General features: G+C 37.8%; 1 protein-coding gene across 1 annotated transcript; it reads right to left on the bottom strand.

Moving 5' to 3' along the window:
- Positions 1 to 314: 314 nt before the first annotated feature.
- Positions 315 to 23,032, bottom strand: SYAP1 (synapse associated protein 1). The gene is made up of 9 exons (XM_075521874.1): positions 22,686 to 23,032; positions 17,724 to 17,842; positions 15,340 to 15,406; positions 13,534 to 13,607; positions 13,033 to 13,172; positions 11,144 to 11,289; positions 5,269 to 5,327; positions 4,119 to 4,266; positions 315 to 2,547 (listed from the first exon to the last, which is right to left on the bottom strand). Exons 1-9 carry the CDS (start codon positions 22,915 to 22,917, stop codon positions 2,420 to 2,422), a joined length of 1,113 nt encoding a protein of 370 aa, XP_075377989.1. The 5' UTR covers positions 22,918 to 23,032; the 3' UTR covers positions 315 to 2,419.

The raw sequence follows: 23,032 nt of genomic DNA on the forward strand, positions 1-23,032 counted from the left end.
TGACAAGTGGAACGTGGACACCTTCCCTCTTACCATGCACAATAAAAACTGCTAGACACTTGTAGCACTAACCTACATGAAAGGCATGGGCCAGTCCTGAAAACTGCAGGATTACACAAAACTTACTTCAGCTTTCCAGGTTAAAACTAGATATGCAGGTTTGAAAATAATAATATTATACTTTAAATAATAATAATAAATAATAAGAAGAGACTTTAAATATCAGAGCTCAAGTCAGATTAAGCCTTGCCACATTTTTGCCTTTTTAAATGCAAATTTAAATAGTGGTTTTTTGGTTTTTTTTTTTTTTTTTTTTTTTTTTTTTTTTAGACATACTTGCTTTTCATGAGACTTGGAAAACGAAGGTTTTATATTGCAGAGCCATCTTTTATGAAAGATGGAGTTTAATATCTATAACCATTATATAGGCTATGCTTACATGAAGAGAAAGATGAGGCTTGATGTACAAACCCCATACAAATAAGCCCATCATATATCTGAAAACACTAGGAATGATCAGGCTGGTTTTTAAGAAAGCGGACATTTGGAGCAGTGATTTTGAGCTCTGAGTCATCTGGTGAAGATTTGCCACTATCAGAATAGAACTACCCGTCTTTTTAGAAGGTGTCATGTCAAACTGTACAGTAGACAGATCCTAATGTCTCCAGCTTAAATCTGTGAGCAGTTGTATTTGTCAAGAGTAAACATTAAGCTTTGAATAGTCTGATTTTTATGAGCATAACAGATTTAACTTTTGTGGCCTTTAATTAATCCCAGATACAAAAAGCTCCTAAAGTACCTCTTATTCACCACGACTTATTGTGCATCTGCTAACTAGAAGTGAAAAACACTATAAAAATACAAACTCTGCTTAAGATGATTTGTAGTTGAGAAAGTGTAAGGTAATAAAGAAACTACTTTGAGAAGTCAAATGTATGCAGGTTAAAAACAATTAATTTTCCATGATGAGAAATACAGGAGGGCTTTCTGTCTAAGTTGCTAATAGAGACAATTTTAAATAGTCCTTTCTTACAGTCAACAGCAGTTAAAACTACTTAGCTCTCTTCAATTCCCATGGGATGAATATTGACTGAATAATTACAGCTATAATCTTTTCAGTCTCTTTACAAAAGTTTTCTGCAGAATTATGTCATTAAGACAGAGCTTACTGTATGTAACATGCCTATAATTCAATTGTGCTTAATGGCTCCTACCTACTTCATCTTACCGTTTTTCCTTCATATTTGGAATTTCATGAATGTTTTGTCACAGTTTATGAAATAGATGACAAATAGAACATCAAATTTTCATTCATATACATAAGGATACTGACTTAATGGTAAAACTACAGGAAACATCCAGATGCCCAACAAGAATCAAAAAATCTTTTAAAGAAAACTTTTTAATTTAAATTCCATGTCTTAAGCACTGTGACAAAGTATATTTTTGAAATCTGTGTAAGTCTGAAATATGTTTGCCCCTCACTCTTCCCTCCCTCCAAATAAATGAGCCAATTTTATACATATCTACAGTATTTAATAAAGATGTCCAAACCAGCCGAAGTTTTTACATAAATGTTTCAGCACTTAAAGAGAAACATTTAATTTGCTCTCACTCAGCAAAATTAAATGGAAACCTAACAGTCTTCTGAAGCAAGAATGCTTTAAACCATTTCTCTCTGTGGGGAAAGGCAGTATCTTAGTATGATGATTTAACAAAAACAACAGTTTAATTCAAGCAGTTAATAACTGTTCTTATTTAAATGCTTAAATGTTTGCCAGTTAATCATATCTGATCAATAATTACTCAGTACTTCTTTTGGAGTCTGAATTAGTATTTTTTTTAACAAATTATTGGAAGTTACTCGATAGGGTTTTCTATAAATTCTTTGGCTACATACATTAAAGAAGTTAAATACACGTGAAAGCTACTAGCTACAAGTACCTTAAAAATAGTACACATTTACAGATTATACAGGGATCAGAGTGCAAATGTGATGAGAGTTATTTTCAAGGACTAAGTTACTTACAACATCCATTTTTATATCCCAAAGAGAAGGCTGTAGACAAACAAATTGAGATTCTTAGATTTAGAAATCTCTTCACAGAGCTTCTTGACCACCTGAAAATGCCTCAAACTAAACTGCTGCTTCATGTAATAATGTTATCGCTTTTAATTATGACATATAACCTGCAGTGTCTGTCTCCTCTTTTTTTTTTTCTTTTTCTTTTGAAGAATGTAGAAGTTCAGAAACTGCTCATATAAAGAACAGAAATAATGGTTGTATCCCCATATGGAATTATAACGATTTTAGATTCTTTTATGTCTTTTGAAGATCTTTCGTAAGCAAAATATGAAAGCAGAAATCCATGTCAGTCCTCAGAAAAAGCTTAGGGTTATAGTGATTTTGTGAAAATGCTTAATTTTCTTCTTGCAGCATCTCTTCTATTTCTTTATCCCAGTTTTCATCACGCTTTTCTGATTCCGTCACCACCTCATACTCTTGAAGCTCTTGTTGTAGTTCCTTTTCCCAATCAGCAGTTTCTTCTACAAGAGATAAGTGATGTGTAAGAATTAAATTGATAATATATAACGTTGCTTATTTAAATAAAACTAGATGAATTTGCACTGAATCTCTCTTATAGCCCCTGAACTTTACGGACAGTTCTTAAAAACTTAAGAAACTTCAAGATCAGAAATTTCATCTTCTTATTGATCACAGATAGGAATTAATTAATATACAAGTCTATATTCCTATGTGCATACTATAAAAAAAGATACAAAAAGCAAATATGCATCTTAGTCGTAACAAGCATCCATTTGCAAGCTCATTTCCTACTCTTTCAGTCTACTATCAACTGAATCTCCCTTTGTACTTTTAAATCTCTGGAAAAAAAAATGAATGAAGTTTGTAAGTTTGTTAAATATACTGTTATGAAAAAAACCCCAACCCCCCAAAATATTAAGATCAAATACTGTGGATAATTTAAAAAAAGAAGCAGGTATTCTCCTCACTCACATTTGTAGCTAGGCAAGCTCATTTAATCAGGGTTAAAGGTAATCATATTTCATAATTCAGGGCAAAAAATGAGTCAGAAAGCATTCCTGTGTTGTTAATCTCTGGTTTAATTAGCTCTACCTATCATATGCAAGAGTATGGGGGAGGAGGTGTTTGATGTGTTACATGTTGGTTAGTACTTCAGCCTCGACATGAAGGTACGTAATTCCATAGTCCAAGTCAGTAAGGCCAGCTGAGATTTCTCTGAACAAATTACACATTAATGACTTATTGAAACACTTCCATCAAAAAGCTAGATGCAAGGAACCGATATTACTTTTAAGAATTCCTGAAGCTTGGCTATGTATAGGGAAAAAAAAACCCCAACAATTTCAGAAAACAAGGATTCAGCAACATCAAAACACACTGTAAGATGAATTCTGAAAATTGTATTATGATAAGCATCTACATATAGAAGTGTCTTCATAGTATATAGTTAATTGTGTCTGGCCAGAGTCACATCATCACAGATTGTTTTTATGCTTTTTACACTGGTATTAGTTCTTCTGAATTAAGTATAAGCCCCACTTTATTTCTTCTCATCATTCCCAAAGCTATTTGTTAAATTTTAACTGTTCCAAATGCATGTAAACCTTTTACAGCAGAGGCATCTGCAAGCTCACAGTCTGGTGCAAATACTGCCTTTTTAGCTGGTGTCACAAGAAGAAAACATAGCTTGACCTCCAAATAGTGTACTTTACCTACAAGGATGTCAATCAAAGAAAGAAAAATTCATACACATAAGGACCTATGAAAGAGAAGGAAGGGAAGGAGGAGGTAGACAGAAAAAAATACTCCACTGTCGCTTTCATAAGAGCCGCCTAAAAATTGTTAGGTTCTTTGGAGTTAAACTCCTCACAGCTAACATTCTGTATAAGATGTAGTTTGACTGTGGTAAGAATTATCATTAATTTCTGCAGTATTTCATTGCAGGTTGTTTCACACACTTTGAAAAACGGTCATGAATCTACTTTCCTAAATTGAATTACAATTTTTTTTTTTAAATCAACCTATCTTAGAATTACTGTATTTAAGACACAGAAGGCAGTAGTAGCTTTACCTTCTACTACTGAAGTCTCTTCTCTCTTTTTGTCTAGCACCAGTTGTTCCATTTCTTTTCTTAGGTCTTCCTGGTTTAGATTACAGGCATCAAAAGCATCACTCACAAATTCTGATACACCTGGACTTGTGGAAATCTCTTCCTCGTCCTGCAGTAAGATAGTTTTGTATAAGCTTATCCAAAAATGGGGAAAAAATCTCACCAATACATACTTCCACTCATGTGACTGACTGCCTTTTAGATATAGTCAGCAAAAAACCAAACCAAATTAATTACTCTGACAACTAATTTTCTTTATGGGCTATTTTTCTTTAAGAGTATTTTTGTACAGACAAAAACGTTAGATAGTTATACTGGAAATGATCTGCTTTTCATCCTAGGCTCCTTTTTGTGTTCTCTTAACAACTTTAATTCTGTTTTTGTCATCTTCAGAAACAATAATAAACTGATAAGTAGTTTAGAACAGTACCTAAGACTAATATGAAATTTTGACCACAATTCAGTAATGGTTTTCTACACACAAATAAGATTAAGAGAGGCCTGTTCTTTGGAAATCTTTCTATCTTAATTTAGTCCACTGCATATTATTGGCAAGTGAATGCACAGCTCTGCTTCTGCCAAGAGTGTTCTCTGGCACTGATTTTACAATCCAGAAATGAACAAGGGTCATTAGGTGTCTAAGTAAGAGGTTTTTGCAGTATCAAGCAAAACTCTTCTTGTGGTTGCAACAAAGTAATGTTGCAATGCATCATTTAGATTTCTGATACTTAAGCCTGACAACTGCTGAAGAGTTGGACAGAACATGATACATGAATATATTTTTATGACGGTATCCCTTATGTCTAAATACAATGCAAACCTTCTACTCCAAACATTTCGGAAATGTCACTCTTCAGAGTAAAACCATGTTTTGTTATAATGTGCAGTATACTAATGAAAGTATTCTTCAGATAAACTACCGTTTTTTCTACTGAAAATGATTTTAAAGTATATGCACTAAAAATTAATATCACAGCAGAACAGCAGCAGGTTAGGACTATCAGATATATTATTGTGGTTTCATAGCACAACTTCCTCAAAAGGATGCATAATTACCTATTAAGTAAGTTTCACATACTAAATACCAGATAAAATATAACAGCATTTTTACCTCCTGAGATTTTATTTGAGGCTTTATTGTAACAGGCGGTGTTTTTGGCCGTACTGTTTCTATCAAGAGGGGAAAAAACAAAAGGTAGATTACATTTAAATATATAAAGATCTCATTTAATCTGCATAGCTATTAAATGCACAAGGAAATACTGTATTTTAAGTTTTAAGGAATCCTGGTGGTTAAAGGCTGAATTCAGCCATAGATGAAACATTTGCAACAACAAAACAGAAGAGAAGCAATTTTCAATTCTTAATTAAGGCAAATTTAGCAAACCATTTCCTCATTATGACTCCAAAGTTAAATCACAGGAACCCCTCTGCCCCTCCAAATGATCCAAAGAACTACGTAAATAGGAACAGTTGGGCATCTGAAAGAATGTCCTCTAAAAAACACTTGCAGATTGCACCATGTCACAAGATCTGTAAAGTTACAGAAGTGTAGACTTGGTCATGAAATCCAGTTACTGCCTATCATAGAAGTTCCCAAACTCCCCTGGCTGGATACTACTACTGACACGGGCACTAGTTAGTTAGCTCTTAACTAACTATACCTAGTTAGCTCTTAGGTATACCGGACTACATCTGTATGCACACCCCTAAATGCACATGAGAAGAGTGGTCTGCAGCCTTACCTTCTTTCACACAGGCAAAGGAAGTCACTGAAAAACATAAACCCTAGAAGCTGTTCCCAATTTCCTAAGAAAACTCACTGTGCATTCTGTATTTAGTAGCATGGTGCTACAAAGACAATGACTGTTTAGAAGCAAGGACAGATCTTTTTTCTTGGCACATAAAGGAACACCCCAGCTTTCCTCCTCGTGCAACTAGCAGGGTAGAGGAGTTACAATAAAGAGTCAGGTGGCTGCAAGAACAATTAACATACTGGGCAGGTTGTGGTAGCGATGGAGTGCTTGCTTAGCAGATCTGTTTGTTTAAACATGCAAAGCAGCTCTGAGCTTGCAGCTCTGCTTACTGCAGTGTGCCCACAAGGACCCTTCCTGCTTACTCAGCAATTTCTGAAGAAGGAATTTTTTTCAGGTTTCATTTTTAAAATTAAGATCAGCTCTAATTAAAATAATTCCCTAATTGGTATCTGTCACTGCTTATAGAGCTCATCTACTTAATGCCCACTGCTCTGTCCCATCCTCTCTCTTCCTTCCCCTTCCCAGTCTTCAGAGGATCTGTTATTGCACCTAACACCACAGCCAAAGAGGCTCCAGCACTCCCTGCTCGGGGAGGCTGTAGAACATGGCACTAACTCTTTGCTGTTCAGCACCGAGTGTCCAAAGCACCGCACAAAAGAAGTGCCTCAAGCTCCATCTGCTGCTCTCATGCAGAAGCGACAGCAGCTCTGCACTGGGCTGGGCATCAGTGTGCTGTGACTAACATACCATTAGCACTGTTCTGGATCTACTGGCCTGGCATCATCTCTCTCACTACTGATGTACTCTCTGCCCCTGAGGTAACTTCATTCCCAAGTAAATAGTTACTAATACCTGGAGAAGGACTAGAACTTGGCATTTTGTTATAGATCTTATATAGTCTCTACGGTAGAACGTGGAATGTCTTCCATTTGTCCCTTCTTTTTTCCTTTCACATCAACCATGCTAATTTAACTTTGTGAAAACAGCAGGTAAGGAGGAGACAGACAGAGATTAAAATGGAACGCAATTAGTTCTATTTTATAGACATCAGTCAGCTTTACGAAGAAACTCTGAACATTATGAAGAGTTACCAACAGGCAATTACTTCCAGTTTTAGCCTCCAGTTAGGGAATCCAACCTTCAAAAAGGTTATTTAAATCAAGAATAACACAGATGATTCAGAGCTTCCCAAATCCATGCAATTTTCAAATCAAACAAAACATGTATTTACTACAGTCTGGTAAATGTATCTTTGCCATTACAGAATATACAGTCATTAGGACAGTAAGTTTATCTGCATATCCTATATTGGTCTTCTGAATTGTATGAGATCCACAATAGGCCAAAAGACAGTGGTGGGATTTTTTTGGGTTTTTTTTTGTTTGTTTTTTGTTTGTTTGTTTGTTTTCCCCTTTGGTTTTTGTTTTGTTTTGTTTTGTTTTTTTTTAAATGAAGATATGTTTTGTTTTCAGTCACAATGGTAGTTTTACTAGAATAACTCTTTGGGTATTATCCAGCAACTTTCTCTCTGACTGGCAATTTCCAATGGTTTGGATGACTCAAAGATAACAGTTTTGTTGCTCAGTACGGTGAGTTGCCATCTCTCCTGTAGAGCTGAGACACTTCAATTGAAACAGCCATAGTCTGGCAAATGAGAGTACTGTACTGTTAAAAAAAAAAAGGTTATGCTGCCGTAGAAACTTACAGTTTAAGACTGCCCGTTTAACTACATATTTAGCTTGCATAAAGGAAACCTTCAGCATTGTAATTAACGATAGAGAACTTCTATTTGACTAGCCAATCAGCCACAATAGTGTCAGCTTTCTTTTTTTCTGAAACTGGTTTACTGAAACAATGATATGCAGAAACAGAAATCAAAAAGCTCAGTGGAAAGGGGAAGCATACTGATAGTAAACAGACTTCACAGAGAATATGCTTATAAACAACAGTGAAGAAAGTATCTTTTGGCAGAATTTATGTTTCTAATCTTTCCAAACACAACCTTTTCCTCTATACAAAGGACTAAATGCAGTAGCAAATGAAAGGATCCAAAACTCAAAGATCTATTGTAAGGCACTACAGAAACCAGAGGAGATGACAGTCACTACTTTAAATGGTCTATAATATAATCCATCAGTCGGTGTAATAAAAACGCAGAGAAACAGAAACCCAAAAAACGTAGAAATCACAACAATAAAGAAAACCAAGAAAGAAAATAAGATAAATGCATTTAGATGCCAGTTAGGTGCAAAGGTTTACAAAATCATGACAATCCCAGTGATTTCCTGAGTTGATGGCACCTGCACAGGGTAACAGTAAACCCAATTTGCTCATAGAAAATGACAAAAATGGGAGCTGAATATGGTGGGAGTGCAGAAGTGATATGACATGAACAGGTAAGTAGGAAACAAGCCTAAATACAGTCTGCACTGAAAGGTAAAGACAAAAACTTTCTGTTATGATGAAAGAGTTAGTTTAGGACATTTAAAAGTAGTTCTTTTACACAAGGAAAAAAAATTAAGTCTCAGCTTCCACAAAACTGATCAGTTTTTTCTCCATATAATCACATTTCCTCTATTGCTCTTCTTTTTCTATGGCGAGATAAGAACATGCTTACAAAACTATGAAAACAGTAGGAAGGTTCACTATCATGTAATTCGCAAGTTCACTTTTTAACCTGCATGTATCTTAAATTAAAGGTACAGAAAAAAACCCCAAACACAAGTTCTGTACTCCTTTGCTTAAAGCAAGGAGTACAATGCTGAACTATACTGAGGAAAAGAGTTACATCATGACAGTAAACACATAAATCACGTTGGGCTATTTCTATACTGTCTTTGTCAGTCTTCCCAGGGAGGGAACCCTGGTCCCCACAGCCCACTGGTGTGTGTTGGCAATAGTTACTCTCCTCAAAGGCTAGCATCCTCTGGAGGGCACATGGCCTGTGGTCACTTTGCATAGATTTGGCCTAGATCTGTGCTCCATGTAATATGCTCAAGTGAGGCCATGATTTTTTTTTAAGCTTACAAAGCCTGAAATAGCATGAGTAGTGTTTCTATGATTGACTGTTCAACATGGGGACATGCTGCAATGTTTGAGTGTACGTAGGCCATTGGGACAGCAGACAACTGTCCTGGATAAAAGAAGTCAGAATTGGTGCCTCTTGGTGTGAAGTAGATTCTGGAGTGACCTGTCCTGTCAGCATTGCTTGGACTTTAACTCAGAGAAAACTACCTTGTTCATTCTAGACGGGGACCTTGCCTATGCTAACACATGCGCACTCTGAACAGAACCTATGAGAAACACAATGTCCTGGTTTTGGCTGGGATAGAGTTAATTTTCTTCCTAGTAGCTGGTATAGTGCTGTGTTTTGGATTTTAGTATGAGAATAATATTGATAACACAGGGTTGTTTTAGTTGTTGCTAAGTAATGTTTACACTGGTCAAGGACTTTTCAGCTTCCCATGCTCTGCCAGGCACCTAAGAAACTGGAAGGGGGCACAGCCAGGACAGCTGACCCCAACTGGCCAAAGGGCTATTCCATACCATATGGCATCATGCTCAGTATAGAAACTGGGGGAAGTTGGCTGGGGGGCAGCAATCACTGCTTGGGGACGGGCTGGGCATTGATCAGCAGATGGTGAGTGGTTGTATCACTTCTTTTTTCCTGGGTTTTGTTCCTCTCTCTCTCTCTCTCTCGTTGTTTTCCTTCTTATTACAATTTATTACTATTTTTTTGTTGTTGTTCCAATTATTAAACTGTTCTTATCTCAACCCACTAGTTTTCTTACTTTTGCTCTTTCGATTCTCTTCCCCATCCCATGGGGGGAGGTGGGGGAGTGGGAGGGTGAGCGAGCAGCTGTGTGGTACTTAATTGCTGACTGGGTTTAAACCACAAAACAGAATGAGACAAACTGACAACAAAGGCACACACACAAAAGTTTGAGGAAACTACTACAGTCCTTTTTGAAAAGGTATCTTCTATGCAACGTGCAAGCCTGGCTCTGTAATTCCCTTTGTAACCTCCCCTTCACCCCAAGGTTCAGCTGCCTGTGTCCAAGGAGCCAAGGCCCAGCTGAGTAACCTTAGCTCAGGCTGTGCAGAAAATTACCAGGTTGTGCAAAAGAGCTGTGAGAAAGTCTGTAAAAAGATAAGAAAGGTGAAATTAGAAACTGAGGTAGGATTAGAAAGATGGGATCATTATTAGTGCAAGGAACTCAAGAGGAAAAATACCAATATGGAAAGATATTATATCCAAAAGGAGGGAAAAAGAAGTCAACTTGGTAGTGATCAGCTGGTTGTCAGCCAGACCAGCAGTGTCAACAGGGCATTAACATTAATGGATCTCGTGGATGATGACAATTTATTGACGTTGGGGATATGAGAATCTGTTCCAAGGTGCAGCGAAGGCTTTCTCCTTCTGCCTACCCAGCCTGCCAAGATTCTTCAGGTGTCTTACCAGGGGTGGTGAGCACACCTAGCTTAAGCTAAGATTTAACAAACTACTAGTTATCTTTTGTGTCTTAGCCAGTAACTGCTTTATACTCTTTAAGCTGCGCATATTCCTGCTTGCAGAATTTGTTTGCATGCAGATAAAGATGCCCAATGGTTCATAAGAGGGTCAGTAAGAATAATCTGTATAAACTGATCAGTGTCACTCAAGATGCCTACATTGAAGTGGCTTTTTCATCTCAAGGTTGAATCTCAGGTAGCCTCCTGGTCCCCATCTCCCTCCATTTCTATAATACGCTGTGTACCCTTCCATGTTCTGCACGCGTCTCTGCCTCCACCACCAGAGTAATTCTACCCCTGTATCACTAACTTTGTTTGGCCTGAGGCCTAAGCAAAAGCCAAGAGCAAACCATATGCCAGCTGGCTGGGCTGGATAGTACCTGTTGTCTTATCAGGTGAACCAAAGGTACCTCCTACCTCTTTCTGACAAGACAAAAAAGCACACCAGAGACCACTAGTGGTCTTCAGCTGTTACAAGCTAAGTACAAAATTTCACCTCTTGAGATTTCCACTCTTCTGACAAAGTTGGCTGAAACTGAAAAATGGCTTAAAAGTACCAGGAGCCCCCTCTTCCCCCATCTCGACAAACAGACCAAGTATGATGAGAGAAGCTCTGATTTCATAGGAAATCCAGGATAAAAATTTGAGGTCACCTGACGTATATGGTCAGTATGCATGACACTAACTGAGCTGTGCTAAAACAAATCCTTTCCATACCTTTCAGTTGACTATCCTCTTCTCTGCCTTTGTTCTCTTCTTTTCCTACTGCTTGCTGTTGAGCTGCAAGTGCAGTGAGTTGTGCAGACTGTTTAATTAGGGATACCCTGTAGAAATAATTTCTCCAGAACACCTCCTCCTTTACACTAGAGAGAACAAACAGATTTTGATTACGACATTTGGAAATATGGTTCCTTTTACGATCTAGCAATGAAATAAAATTAAATATGCAGAGGGAAGGAGTAGACATAGCTGCCTTCTAAGTAAAAACTTAGGAATTTGTGATATTAACACAGTTTAAAAGAATCCATCAATGTAGAAGTTCTTGTTCTCTTACAAGATAGTTACAATGGACTTGAACATATAATAATAATAATAATAATAATGATGATGATGATGATATTTATTTAGAAAAAGCTTAACAGCATGCAGCAATACATAATTTGGAACAATATTACACTGTTCCATCTCTCTTGCCAAATTACGTAAACAAACCCAACAAGCCAAATAACCCTCTTCTCTTCACTTACTCTCTAAACCCAACATTCTATTGCTGTCAAACTATATTCATCTGCATTTTCCCGAGACCTCAGGTGGAACTGGAACATCTTTGATCTATAGGCAGAAGCCATTCCTAGTTTGCAGCAGAACTATGTCACTATCTTCACATGTTTCAGCATGTCCACAGGACCTTCCATAACTGCCATCTCTGAAATGACCAGCTCCAATAAATGGGAGACTATCCTGTTTCTTAGGTAACACTTCCCTCTGATAATCCTCCAGCAAGCAAGAAAAGTCCCAGCTTTAACCCAGAGGCAAGAGAAGCCAGAAATGGCAAGGCCCGTGGGGAGGAATGTGTGTAGGTCAAGAAAGAAAGAAAGAAGAGAGTGAAGGTACCTTCCCACCCATTCAGGCAAACAGTGACTACTGAGACTAAGAACAGAAAAAAACTCCTATTAAGCAATGGGGTAGGATAGGCAAGGATAGCATGACCAGAGGCTGAAGACAGAGCATCGGAGTCAGATCCGATGAAGACCTAGAATATGGGCAGAGCTTTAGGACTGACAGCAACAAAGAACAGCAGGGAAGGGGGTAAATGAAATAAGGAGCTGGGAAGGCTTACAAAAGGAGGAGATTTAAGATAGAAAAGCACACAAAGAAAGATGTTTTCTTTCCTGTTTCCATCCTCAGACAAGACACTAATGTTGGAAACTCCTACTTAACAAGAATGTTGACCTACGAAACAAGCTTAAGGAGCAGAGTCTGGAACTGGGCAAGGAAGGAGAACAGCACTGGAATAAAGCTGGGATCAAGAAGCCATACATGAACAGGCTATAACTGCTGGGACAAAGACATGGATCTTTTAGCTAGGTCCACTAGAAGGAAGGCAGCCACAACACAGCCCTTTTCCCGCTGCCTATTCAAAACCAGTTTTTCTTGCTTGCATTGCTGCTGTTTTGTCATGCATTCTTTTACCATTTCTCCATGAGGCCTCTGACTAGCTCTAATAACCTTTTTGGGGTGTCAGTTACACCAATAGGTCTGAACATTTTTGTTGCTACATTTACCTTTTGTTTGCGAAAAAGATTTTCAATTAATTTAGCACACTGGACATAGAAAAATTTAAGGCCTCTCCCATACTTAAGTCAACAGGTCCTTATTAGTTCTGAATTTCTTAACAGATCTACTTCTGTTCTTTCCTGTAATTGATAAACCGCAATGCACACGCAATATTCCATGCATTTGAAATTAGCAGATATAAAAATACATACAGAGGAAGTACATAAAGAAAGAATTTAAGGAACTGAAAAGAAAAAGGAGTAACTTACGAATATTTACAGACACATTAAAAGTACAACCATACATAGATATCATCAGAAATTACTTACTGTTTGGGAACAAGATCAAACCTCATCCTATTGAGAAGTTCATCTTCTTGTAACATCACCATTGCAACAGGGTACATTTGATCAAAGTCAAAATTAAACTGCACACCTGCTGGAGGATCCCGCAGAAAATTTCGTTTATCCTTTGAAGAATGTATTTATGGTCATTAACTGATATCAGACAAAGGATATCATATTTCACACACGAGACCAGCAAAGCAATCCCACTTCCCACATACTTCTATCATACCACAAAGCTGTAATGCCTTTATAAAAATAAAAAATTATTTTAGGGATCTACTTTGGCTCAAGTTGATACTGAAAGAACTATTTACTCTTGCACATGACCAGCGCAGTGACACAAAAAACTGTATATTGAAAATACCTAATTTAATAATGCCAGCCAAACTTCTTTTGAAAAAACAAAGAAAAAAAAAAAAAAAAAGGAAGTTTTAACCTCTCCAACAGAAAAATATCAAATCTTACAGGAAACGAAATACTTACTGCTGATAAGGCCAGTATTTGTTGTTGAATTGTCTCTTCTTCATTGCTGTCTACCCAGGGAGGCAGTGCTGCTTCTGTTATTGAGAGGAGGAAGATAATTGCATGTGTGTTACTTAAAAAAAAAACAAAACCCAAACCCCAAACAAAAATCCCACACCTTACATAAAGTAACATATAATGTCACAAAAATAGGCAGACCTACATCGGCAAGCCAAGTCTTCGTTCCTTTTTCCTAAACTGAGCTCATGGCATGAGAGAAACTCTAGGAATGGATCTTCGCTTATTAAAGGTGAAAAAAAAAAATTAAATAGTTGCTGATTTCTGTTATTGTAAAACTAAAACTGTGGGGATTTCTTTGCAGTGTGCACCAGTCAGAACTTGGTGCCTCTTTAGTTACTGAAGTAGTGCTGTGTAACTGGTTAAGCTGCCTGCAAATAGAAATTTCTTGATTCACTTTAAATGCGTAAACTTTGTCTAAATTAAGTTTTCAAAATCATTTACTATTGTATTAACTTTCTAACACCCAGAAGACATCAATTCTTTAACAGTGGAGGAAAATAAGTTATTAATTTGTTATAAATTACAACATGTTATATACTGAATAAGCATACTTGAGTTCAGCTGATTTATATATTTACACAGATACTTCCAAAATAGTTCTGTAGGCTGTACATAGAGGAAAATAAACTATTTTGCATGTATAGAAATCTATTAATCTCTTCACTGTCAATGCAAATTCAGCCTACAGAGACATTATGATGCATCTGTAACAGTTAACAAATAATTCTTGTGCACTTAAACTAACAATGCTTATTTGCCTATGCACCTGACATCAGCAAGATCTTTCACCCACGTGGATTCACATCTGATGCTAATGCTTCTTTCAGTTAGGCCATCTGTTACTCCTTCTTTCGCCAATCTAGCTACCTATTTTCATGAAACTTGTAGAAAGATATTAACAGATGCCAAAGTTTACTAACAGAGACAAAAAGACAGAAATATGGACAACGCAATCACATAAGCAGTCTTGCAAGAAGAAAGCAGACTAACATACTAACTACAGACAGTATGAAAAACTTTATCACGATCCATTTAAAAACAGCTCATTTTCAAGATTAACAATAGTTATTCAATAATTCAAACACTAATTATTAAAACTGTCAGAAATTATTGCATTCAAGTAACATGTTAAAAGAGATAAAAGCCAATGATGAAACGCAACGTAAAAAAAAATTGTGATTTTTTTAAAGTCTCAAGTAGATCCACTGATGTCAATAGTACATGGGTGCATAACTCAAAGCATTCAGATCACAGAAAATTATAAAGCAAATGATTTATGGGAAAGCAAAAGATCAATTATGCCTTTAATGTAAGCAGAGCAACTCCTACAGCAAAACTAACTAAATACTACAGTGCAAACCATAACCCATGATTTTCATTTCATTACAAAAATGTGACACGATTACTAAAGCTCAAAAGAAATCAGCATGCCTGTTTTCAGTAAATACACAGGCTTAAGATTCAAAACAACAATAAGTGATCAGCTTTGCTAGCATAGTGATCTTTGAGTTAATTTCATAAAGCTGAATTTGGTTAAAAAAGCAAATCTAAACCAACTAGATAATGTAACACTAACCTCACTTAAAAATGTCATCTTCCTATTCCACAATATATGTTAAGTTCTGTCATAATGTGGTTCATTAAACATAGTTTTGATAGATTAGGTTTAGATATAGCTCAATTATCCAGGTTCCAGTGAGTTTTAGCTTATGCAATGTTATGCATTATCAAAAAAGCATACCTTACCTGATTTTTTTGTTTGCTGCTCTTGGACAAATTTTTTCTGTTCCTTCTGAAAATCTCCAATAATTGTCTAAAATAAAAATTAGGGAACCACAATAAAAAAAAATTCACTCCTTTTGTTTCATGTTCCCTCAGAAAGTGCTTTCAAATATACTGTAGTATCACATTCTTATATCTCTGGTGGCCCTTTTTGTAAGTTAAAGGTGTTTCATGTAAATCATATGTTCCCCTTTACTGAAACATTTGATTTTGCCTTTAAAAGTTTGAACTATTGTGTATGCTTTCAAAATTATATTTATAGTTTTATCAAGTTCAGAGGACGAAAAAAACAAGAAGGAAAATCCTAGCTGATAATTTGAACATCAGCATACTATGCATATACACTTACTGCCTTACCATATCAAATACAGACAACATAGAGTATTCAGACTTATTTAAACATGTTTTTAAAGCATTAAACACTTAAAGATACCCTTGGCTTTTCAATAAGTTTCAAGAGTTGCCCAAGAAATACGTCCATTGTAATAAATCGGACTTGTAAAATTGTTAACTATGATTTTCAGAATGTCTGCTTAGCTGAAATGAAATAATTTCTCCATTTATGTTGTTAACAAATCTTCGCCAAAAAATTATGTTCAGAAATATCCTATATTGAATTTAGAATTAAAAAAATGAAGAATGGTCTCACAAGTCAGCACGCCATAATCTAGAATTAACAATGAAATGTTGTTCTGTAGTTGAAAGCAGAGGCAAAAACTCATGAAGCTAGAAATGAATACTTAAACCACTCACGAAATACAGATTTTAGGTAGTGAGGTCTATGGCTTAACAAGTTGCCAAAAAGCATGCAAGTCTTCAAGCTAAATCCTGATAAATTGCTATAAATTTTTTTCCTTCAACAGCCCAGCATTTCAGTTTAAGATTAACATCAGTGAGAGTTCTACCGTAGTACCTGTTATACAAATAGATCGTTGTGGTTCCTCTTGGTTGTAAGTTATATGAATTTTTGGTATTTATGGAATAAAATCATTTATATGGTGTAAAAAAAAAGCTTTACGATTATATAGCTATAATACTGTTTCTCCCATATGTAAACTTATTAGTTAAAACAGGGAATTCATATTATTCTAAGGCATTCACAGAAAAAAAAAAAAAAGGTATTTTAGGCATAAAATATGCTGTAGGTACTTAGCTACAGTTTCTTACGAGCATTATTATTTGTGAATTAAATTACCAAATAACCTTCTTACTCGATTTTTCCTTTTTGATGTGGATGAAAATTATGTTAGACTCTAATAGACTGTAGTAGGAAATATAACTCTGCTATTATATATAGACAGTGGTCACTAAAAAGTCAATGAAATCTGGAGACAAAATTTGATCATAACAGAAATTTAGAAGTGTCATTTGATGACTAATTTCGAAAACAACATGAAAACTAATTACATCAAGAAATTGAATTTCACTGTATTAAAAAAAACCCGACACGCTTTAGTTCCCCTGAAGGGGTGTCTGAGACACAGAAACAGGAGGAGGGGTCTGGCTGCATCTCCCATGTCTGACACTCCTGGATGCACAGTCCCACTACAGCTGGGTTGGTTTTGGCCAATTCCCTTTCCCTTCCCCTTCCAAGCTACCCTTGCTAAAAAACACAGAACACTATATAGCACTTATTGCTTTATTGCTCCCTTTTTTTTTTCCCCCTCTTTCCGCCAAGTTCATGACTTAAAGCACTGGAAGAACACTTGCTGGCAGAAGTTAAGCAACTGGAGCTGGAAGCCAGGAACAGGGAAGGCAAGAGATAAGAGGCAGGGCCAGGGAGGGGGGGTGGTGGTGGTGGGAAGAACAGGACAATAGCAAGCTGTTTTGTTAGCTCACTGGGTCTTATGAAACCATTCTTGTATAGCTCTAGGGTCTTAGTATACAATATCCACAAAGCTGACCTAATTCTGAATCTTGCTTCAGAGATGCATTTAAGACGCAGGCTATGGCATTCCCCTTTCCACCTAAATAAACTGGGGAAAAAAACCCCAATCCACACATCTCCCAGACATCCCCCAACTGCCTGTCTCTACTAACTCTTCCAGCCTTTCCTCCTATGTCAGCATTTTTCATATTTTCTTCTGGTCTTTCTCCAGTGTATCTACATCCTGAAGGAATGGAACACAGGTGCAGTACTGAGTAAAGCAGAGTGACCATTTTTTGGCATGTCTACCTTGAATAAATATTTCAGTCACATCATCTATCTTCACAGGAGATATCTGCTCTTGAAATATGTAATTCCTAAAGCCAGCTTAAAGAAATGTTATCACATGCCAGATTTGCTACACATTACAACAACAGTAAGCAAGCAGATATTTCTAGATACTTGATCTGAAAGAAAGTACCTTATCAATAATACTGTCGATTTTTCCTTCTTCTACAGACTTCTTTATCGTATGTGCTGTTTCAGCAACGGATTCAGATATCTTTTTTGTAGCAGCAGTGGCAAAATTGAAGAGGTAACCTTTCATAGATGAGAAGAGAAATAGCTGAAAAAAAGATCTCTTTAAATCCAGTTCTCTTACCAGATTTTTCCTTTCTCTTTAGACATTTGGATACCTACTTGAAATCTTCCCTCAAATTCATTTAACCCAGCTTCTGGCCTACAAAGAACTCCTAAAATCCTATTTATCCTTTTCTAGTTCATATTCTTTAGTGATAATGATCAAACTGTATGTTTGATCACAACTTTCTGTAAATCAAACTTTTATACATGTACCTGGTTTACTAAATCAAACATTACTAATGGTCCTTGACATATTGCTTTCCAATTAATTTTCTGAAGCCATGGGTCTTTCCTAATTTCATTTAAATATTTCGGAGACATTAAGCAATAAAGTAACTTTAGCAACAGTATGAAAATACAATTATATTTTTTAAGAAAATCAACATGCACAATAAAGTCTCATGTAGTAAGGCAGCAAATGCATGAAAAATTTTAGTCAAGTAACACTTGAGATTCCTTCAAAAGTGTTAAGATAGAAAAGGGCAAACATGAAAAGCAAGCTCCTATTTTGCACTGTCTTCCTCTTTTTAGTTTCATGAGAAACACTGTGGCCCTGTTTGCTTAATTTTCTGAATACATTCAGTGTCAGAACAGCAGTAACAAATATTTTCAAAGACTAACTAGCATTTTTTATATTGGCAGTGCTGAAGTGAAGAAAGGTAGAAGGGAAGAACTACGCAGCATGGACAGTTGCCCTGTATTGTCCGTTTTTAATTAAGGAGAACAAACTTGCAAGCAGCAAGATGTATATCACAAACCTTCAGAAACATTAAATATCAGTTTATTGACAAAGGATCTTAAAGCATTGGTATTGTTTATTTCTCAAATGATGACATGATGTCACAAGCACTTTATTACATTCAAACAGTTGTATTATGACTATTATATTATCACAGTTACATATTTACTATGTTGGTAAGTGCCATAGTAAATATTATAATACAGTAATTGCAGAGGGATTAGATAGATTGGAGCACGGGGCAATCATCAATGGCATGAAATTTAACAAGTCCAAATGCTGGATTCTGCACCTGGGATGGAGTAACGTCGGCCACAAGTATAAATCGAGAGAGGAGTGGCTGGAGAGCAGCCCTGCAGAAAGGGATCTGGGGGGGCTGGTCAACAGCAGGCTCAACATGAGTCAGCAGTGCGCCCTGGCAGCCAAGAGGGCAAACCGCACCCTGGGGTGCATCAAACACAGCATAACCAGCCAGTCGAAAAAGGTGATTATCCTGCTGTATTCAGCGTTGGTGTGGCCTGACCTTGAGTACTGTGTGCAGCTCTGGGCCCCACAATTTACGAAGGATGTGAAGGTGCTCGAATGTGTCCAGAGGAGGGCAACAAAGCTGGTGAAAGCATTGGAAGGCATGTCCTGTGAGGAGCGGCTGAGGACTTTGGGGTTGTCTAGTTTGGAGAAAAGGAGGCTGAGGGGCAACCTCCTTACTCTCTACAGCTTCCTGAGGAGGGGAAGTGGAGAGGGAGGTGCTGATCTCTTCTCCCTGGGATCCAGTGACAGGACTCATGGGAATGGCTCAAAGCTGCATCACTCAGGGGAGGCTCAGACCTGACATTACGAAATATTTCTTTACTGAGAGCGTAGTCAAACACTGAAAAAGGCTTCCTAAAGAGGCGGTTGATGCCCCAAGCCTGTCAGTGTTTAAGACACATTTGGACAATGCCCTTAATAACAAGCTTTTAACTTTCGGTCAGCCCTGAAGTGGTCAGGCAGTTGGACTAGGTGAGACTTGTAGGTCCCTTCCAACCGAAATATTCTATTCTATTCTAATTCTAGGGTTAGAAGTAGCGATGGTGGATCTAAACTGCATAGCAGCTACCAAAGATATATTTGAGGCATTAGTAAGAATGCAAAGCACATGGGATGGTAAGAATATTTTAGTTATTCCAGAAAATCAACTTTGATACAGGGGATTTAAAAAAAACCCCAGCAGTTCTGTTTCAAACAAACAAAAAACCACCTTCCTTCTCAAGACGTCACAAAAATTCTAGTTTCCTTATAGGTTAGAAATGCAAGAAGTAACCTTACCATGAAAAAAAATGTGAGTTGTTTTAACGCACAGTTGTTAGCCACTGGTAGAATGAGTTACTTTGGAACATTCATGTCACCTTTTGGAAAGTTGACTGTTCTTTGTGGCGTATAAAATATTCTCTCTCTAATGATATCACCAAATGAATACTGACAAATGCAGAGGTCTAGCCAGCCCTCAAGCAAGCCAGTTTTTTATACATAACTTCCATTTATAAGCCACAGAATGATGGCAACCAAACTTCCTTCAAGTACTTGCTAGCATCTCTCATATCTATTATCAGGCTTTACAACCCATCACATGCTTCACATTGTATAAAAAAATGCCTATCTTCTACACTTTAGATATAGACATATATACTGTTCCCATTATGACAGCAGAGGAAGCAGCAGCCTACTGGATTATTTCCTCCCTAACAGCTTTTACTGGTCGTTTTATGTATCCCTGGAAACTTTCTCATATGCCATTGTTTTAGGTGCAAAAGGTGCTGAAACATTTGCTGTCCAGCGATGTTTTGGTATTGTTGGGCAAAGTGGTTTTGGCCAGTCCTGGAACCAGTCTGAAGAGCAAAATGCTTTTTATTTCCATTAAGGGCAAATATGCTTCTGAACCAGGGTACTTATAAAACCTCAGTAAGAGGTGGTACTTAGCCTTAGAAAAATAGAATCACTGGTGGAAAAGCAACACATCCACTTTGAAATGACCAAGAAACTTTCCCTCCCTCTTACAAATCTATGCCTGTATTAAGAATATGTATCTAGCAGTATTTCTATTATTAGTTCACATTGACAAACTCTCCTAACCTTTATAATGATGTGATAATGAGCAAAAAATAATGTATGTAAGGCTTCAGTTTTACCAGTAAAATTCTTTATGTGCTAGGGGAGTCTTTCCACATAACCACCCTGGTTATTAGTCATGCAGATGTTTCTAGAGTAATCATGTTTTAAAACAGTGATGTCCAAATGCTTACAAAAGAGCCTTTCCACCACAATCTTCTCTGGTGTCACAGACAATGAATCCATGGATCACTAAACCAAATTCTCACTTCCAGAGCAAATTATATCTGTAACAGTCAATACTTACTCTTCCCCTGAAAATTCAAAGTCTTTTTTCCTTCCTGAACAGAGTGACTACCAGATTAGGATTAATTTACAACACCCAGACAAGTATTTGACCAAACTACACAGATAATCTGCTGCAGCTCCGATAGCCCAAGGCAAAGCACAGTAAAGAACCATGTCAGACTAATCTTTCAGATGATATTGATCCAGCATTTCAGGGCACCAGTAAGAGAACACTTTAGCAATGAGTACGGAGCTGTACTATGGATTAATTTTATCTAAGAATCTACTATAGTAAAGCAGAATTCTTACCTATAGCAAATTACAGCCTTGCCTCATTACAGACGGGTTCAACAAAATAATCAAAACCCATTACTCTCCTATGAAAAATCACAGAAACACCACACCAATTCATGAAGTATGTTATTCTATATGTATAAATCACTTCTCCCACAACAACAACAGAACAGATACCTAAAGAAATGCTGTTCATTTAGTAACAATTCTGAAAAAGATAATAACTGAAAGGAACATTTGCAGCCATTTACTTGGTCCATGTTTTAAATATCCAAGTTTTTAAATTTTTTTTTATCTCTAGTGAGGCAACATCCTTCAACAGTGCACAGAACTGTTAGCAACATAACCAAGTATTTCGCATTGTCAGTAACTGCTATTTAAAAAGAATCTCAGAAATGCAGAAAAATGAAGATGAAATTAGAGAATTAGGTCACTTCCAAACGTCCAGCTTTAGCAATTGCATAGGACTGTTTCAGAACTGTGGAAGAGACTGGACAAGCTGCAAGAAAAACTACATGGTAGCAATGCATGCCATAGACTGCAGTTAACAAACACAATTTAAGAGAGATACAAAGCAAAGATATGTGAAAACATAAAATAAAAAAGAGTAGGGAAGAATGACTTTTTAACACCTCTTCCCTGAGAGCATTTTCCATACTAGCTAAACTGACCCAAATTACCATTTACATCTGGAGAGATATGCTTCAGAGCTGTGTTGTTTTTTTAGAAGAGTATTCTGGTCACCTCAAAATTGTGGTCCCCATTTTGTATCAGTTTGCAAGCTACACTGGAGTTGTAGCTATCTAGATGAAAAGTGATTTTTTTTTTTTTTTACATTTGTTGAACTGAGAATAAACATGCTTAACTTATCTTAAAACCTATCTATAACTGTTTAGTTCAACTAACGCTTTGGTTTATGTGCCAATGATAAGTACTGGTAATTTCACCAACCCCTAAACGTGCATTAAACTGGTCTACCTTCACTTCTCCAGTCGCTACCCTGCTCTCACCACACTACGGGAATTTTGCTGCTAAGACTACTGCTTTATTTTTTTTAAAGAGACCCAAAGCAGCACTCCCCGCGTGAAGATGCCTGGGCACGACACACCCCTCGGACAAGCGAAGCTATTCCTTTACTCGAGCCTTCTCCTTGCGTGAAGGCCGCCAGCAGCGATGCGTGTGGGAAGGGGGAGGCCCACACCTCTCCGCTACGGCCCAGGGTACCGCGAGGGAGCGGAGCGGAAGCGGCGGGGGCACTTGGGCCGCGTGGAGCCGCAGAGGCAGCGCGAAGGGCGCTTTCTGGTCAGGTGCGGGCGTGTCCCGGGGCTGGCGGTGCCGGGCCGCCTCCGCCCTGCTCCCCCCACCAACACCAGCGCGCGAGGGCAGGACACTCACTGCCGAGTCCCTTGGCCTGGCTGAGGAGCGCCTCCGAGTCCACCTGCAGCTCCACCTGCTCCGGGCTCTGCACGGCCGGCTCCACGCCCGCCGCCACGCCCGCCGCTGCTGCCGCTGCCGCCGCCGCCGCCCCCTCCTCCTCCTCCGCGGAACTGCCCCGTTCCTCAGCCGAGAGCAGCTTCTCCTCGCCTGCCCGCTCCAGCCCCAACCAGCTGCCCAGGCCGCGCAACATGGCACAGGAGCGGCGGCGGCCGCGCTCGGCCGTTACCGGGCACTCCTAACGCCAAGGGGCGAGCGGCTCTGTATGCGGAAGCCCGGGCTGCCCGCTCCTTCCGCATACGCCACTT

Source organism: Mycteria americana, chromosome 1 (assembly GCF_035582795.1).
Source record: "Mycteria americana isolate JAX WOST 10 ecotype Jacksonville Zoo and Gardens chromosome 1, USCA_MyAme_1.0, whole genome shotgun sequence".
Lineage (NCBI taxonomy): Eukaryota > Metazoa > Chordata > Aves > Ciconiiformes > Ciconiidae > Mycteria > Mycteria americana.

Coding starts and splice junctions, on each gene's coding strand:
- SYAP1 (XM_075521874.1), bottom strand. CDS start 22,917: ATGTTGCGCGGCCTGGGCAGCTGGTTGGGGCTGGAGCGGGCAGGCGAG. Junction 5,328..11,143: donor AGAGGATAGTCAACTGAAAG/GTATGGAAAGGA, acceptor CCCTCTTGATAG/AAACAGTACGGCCAAAAACA. Junction 2,548..4,118: donor AGAGACTTCAGTAGTAGAAG/GTAAAGCTACTA, acceptor TATCTCTTGTAG/AAGAAACTGCTGATTGGGAA.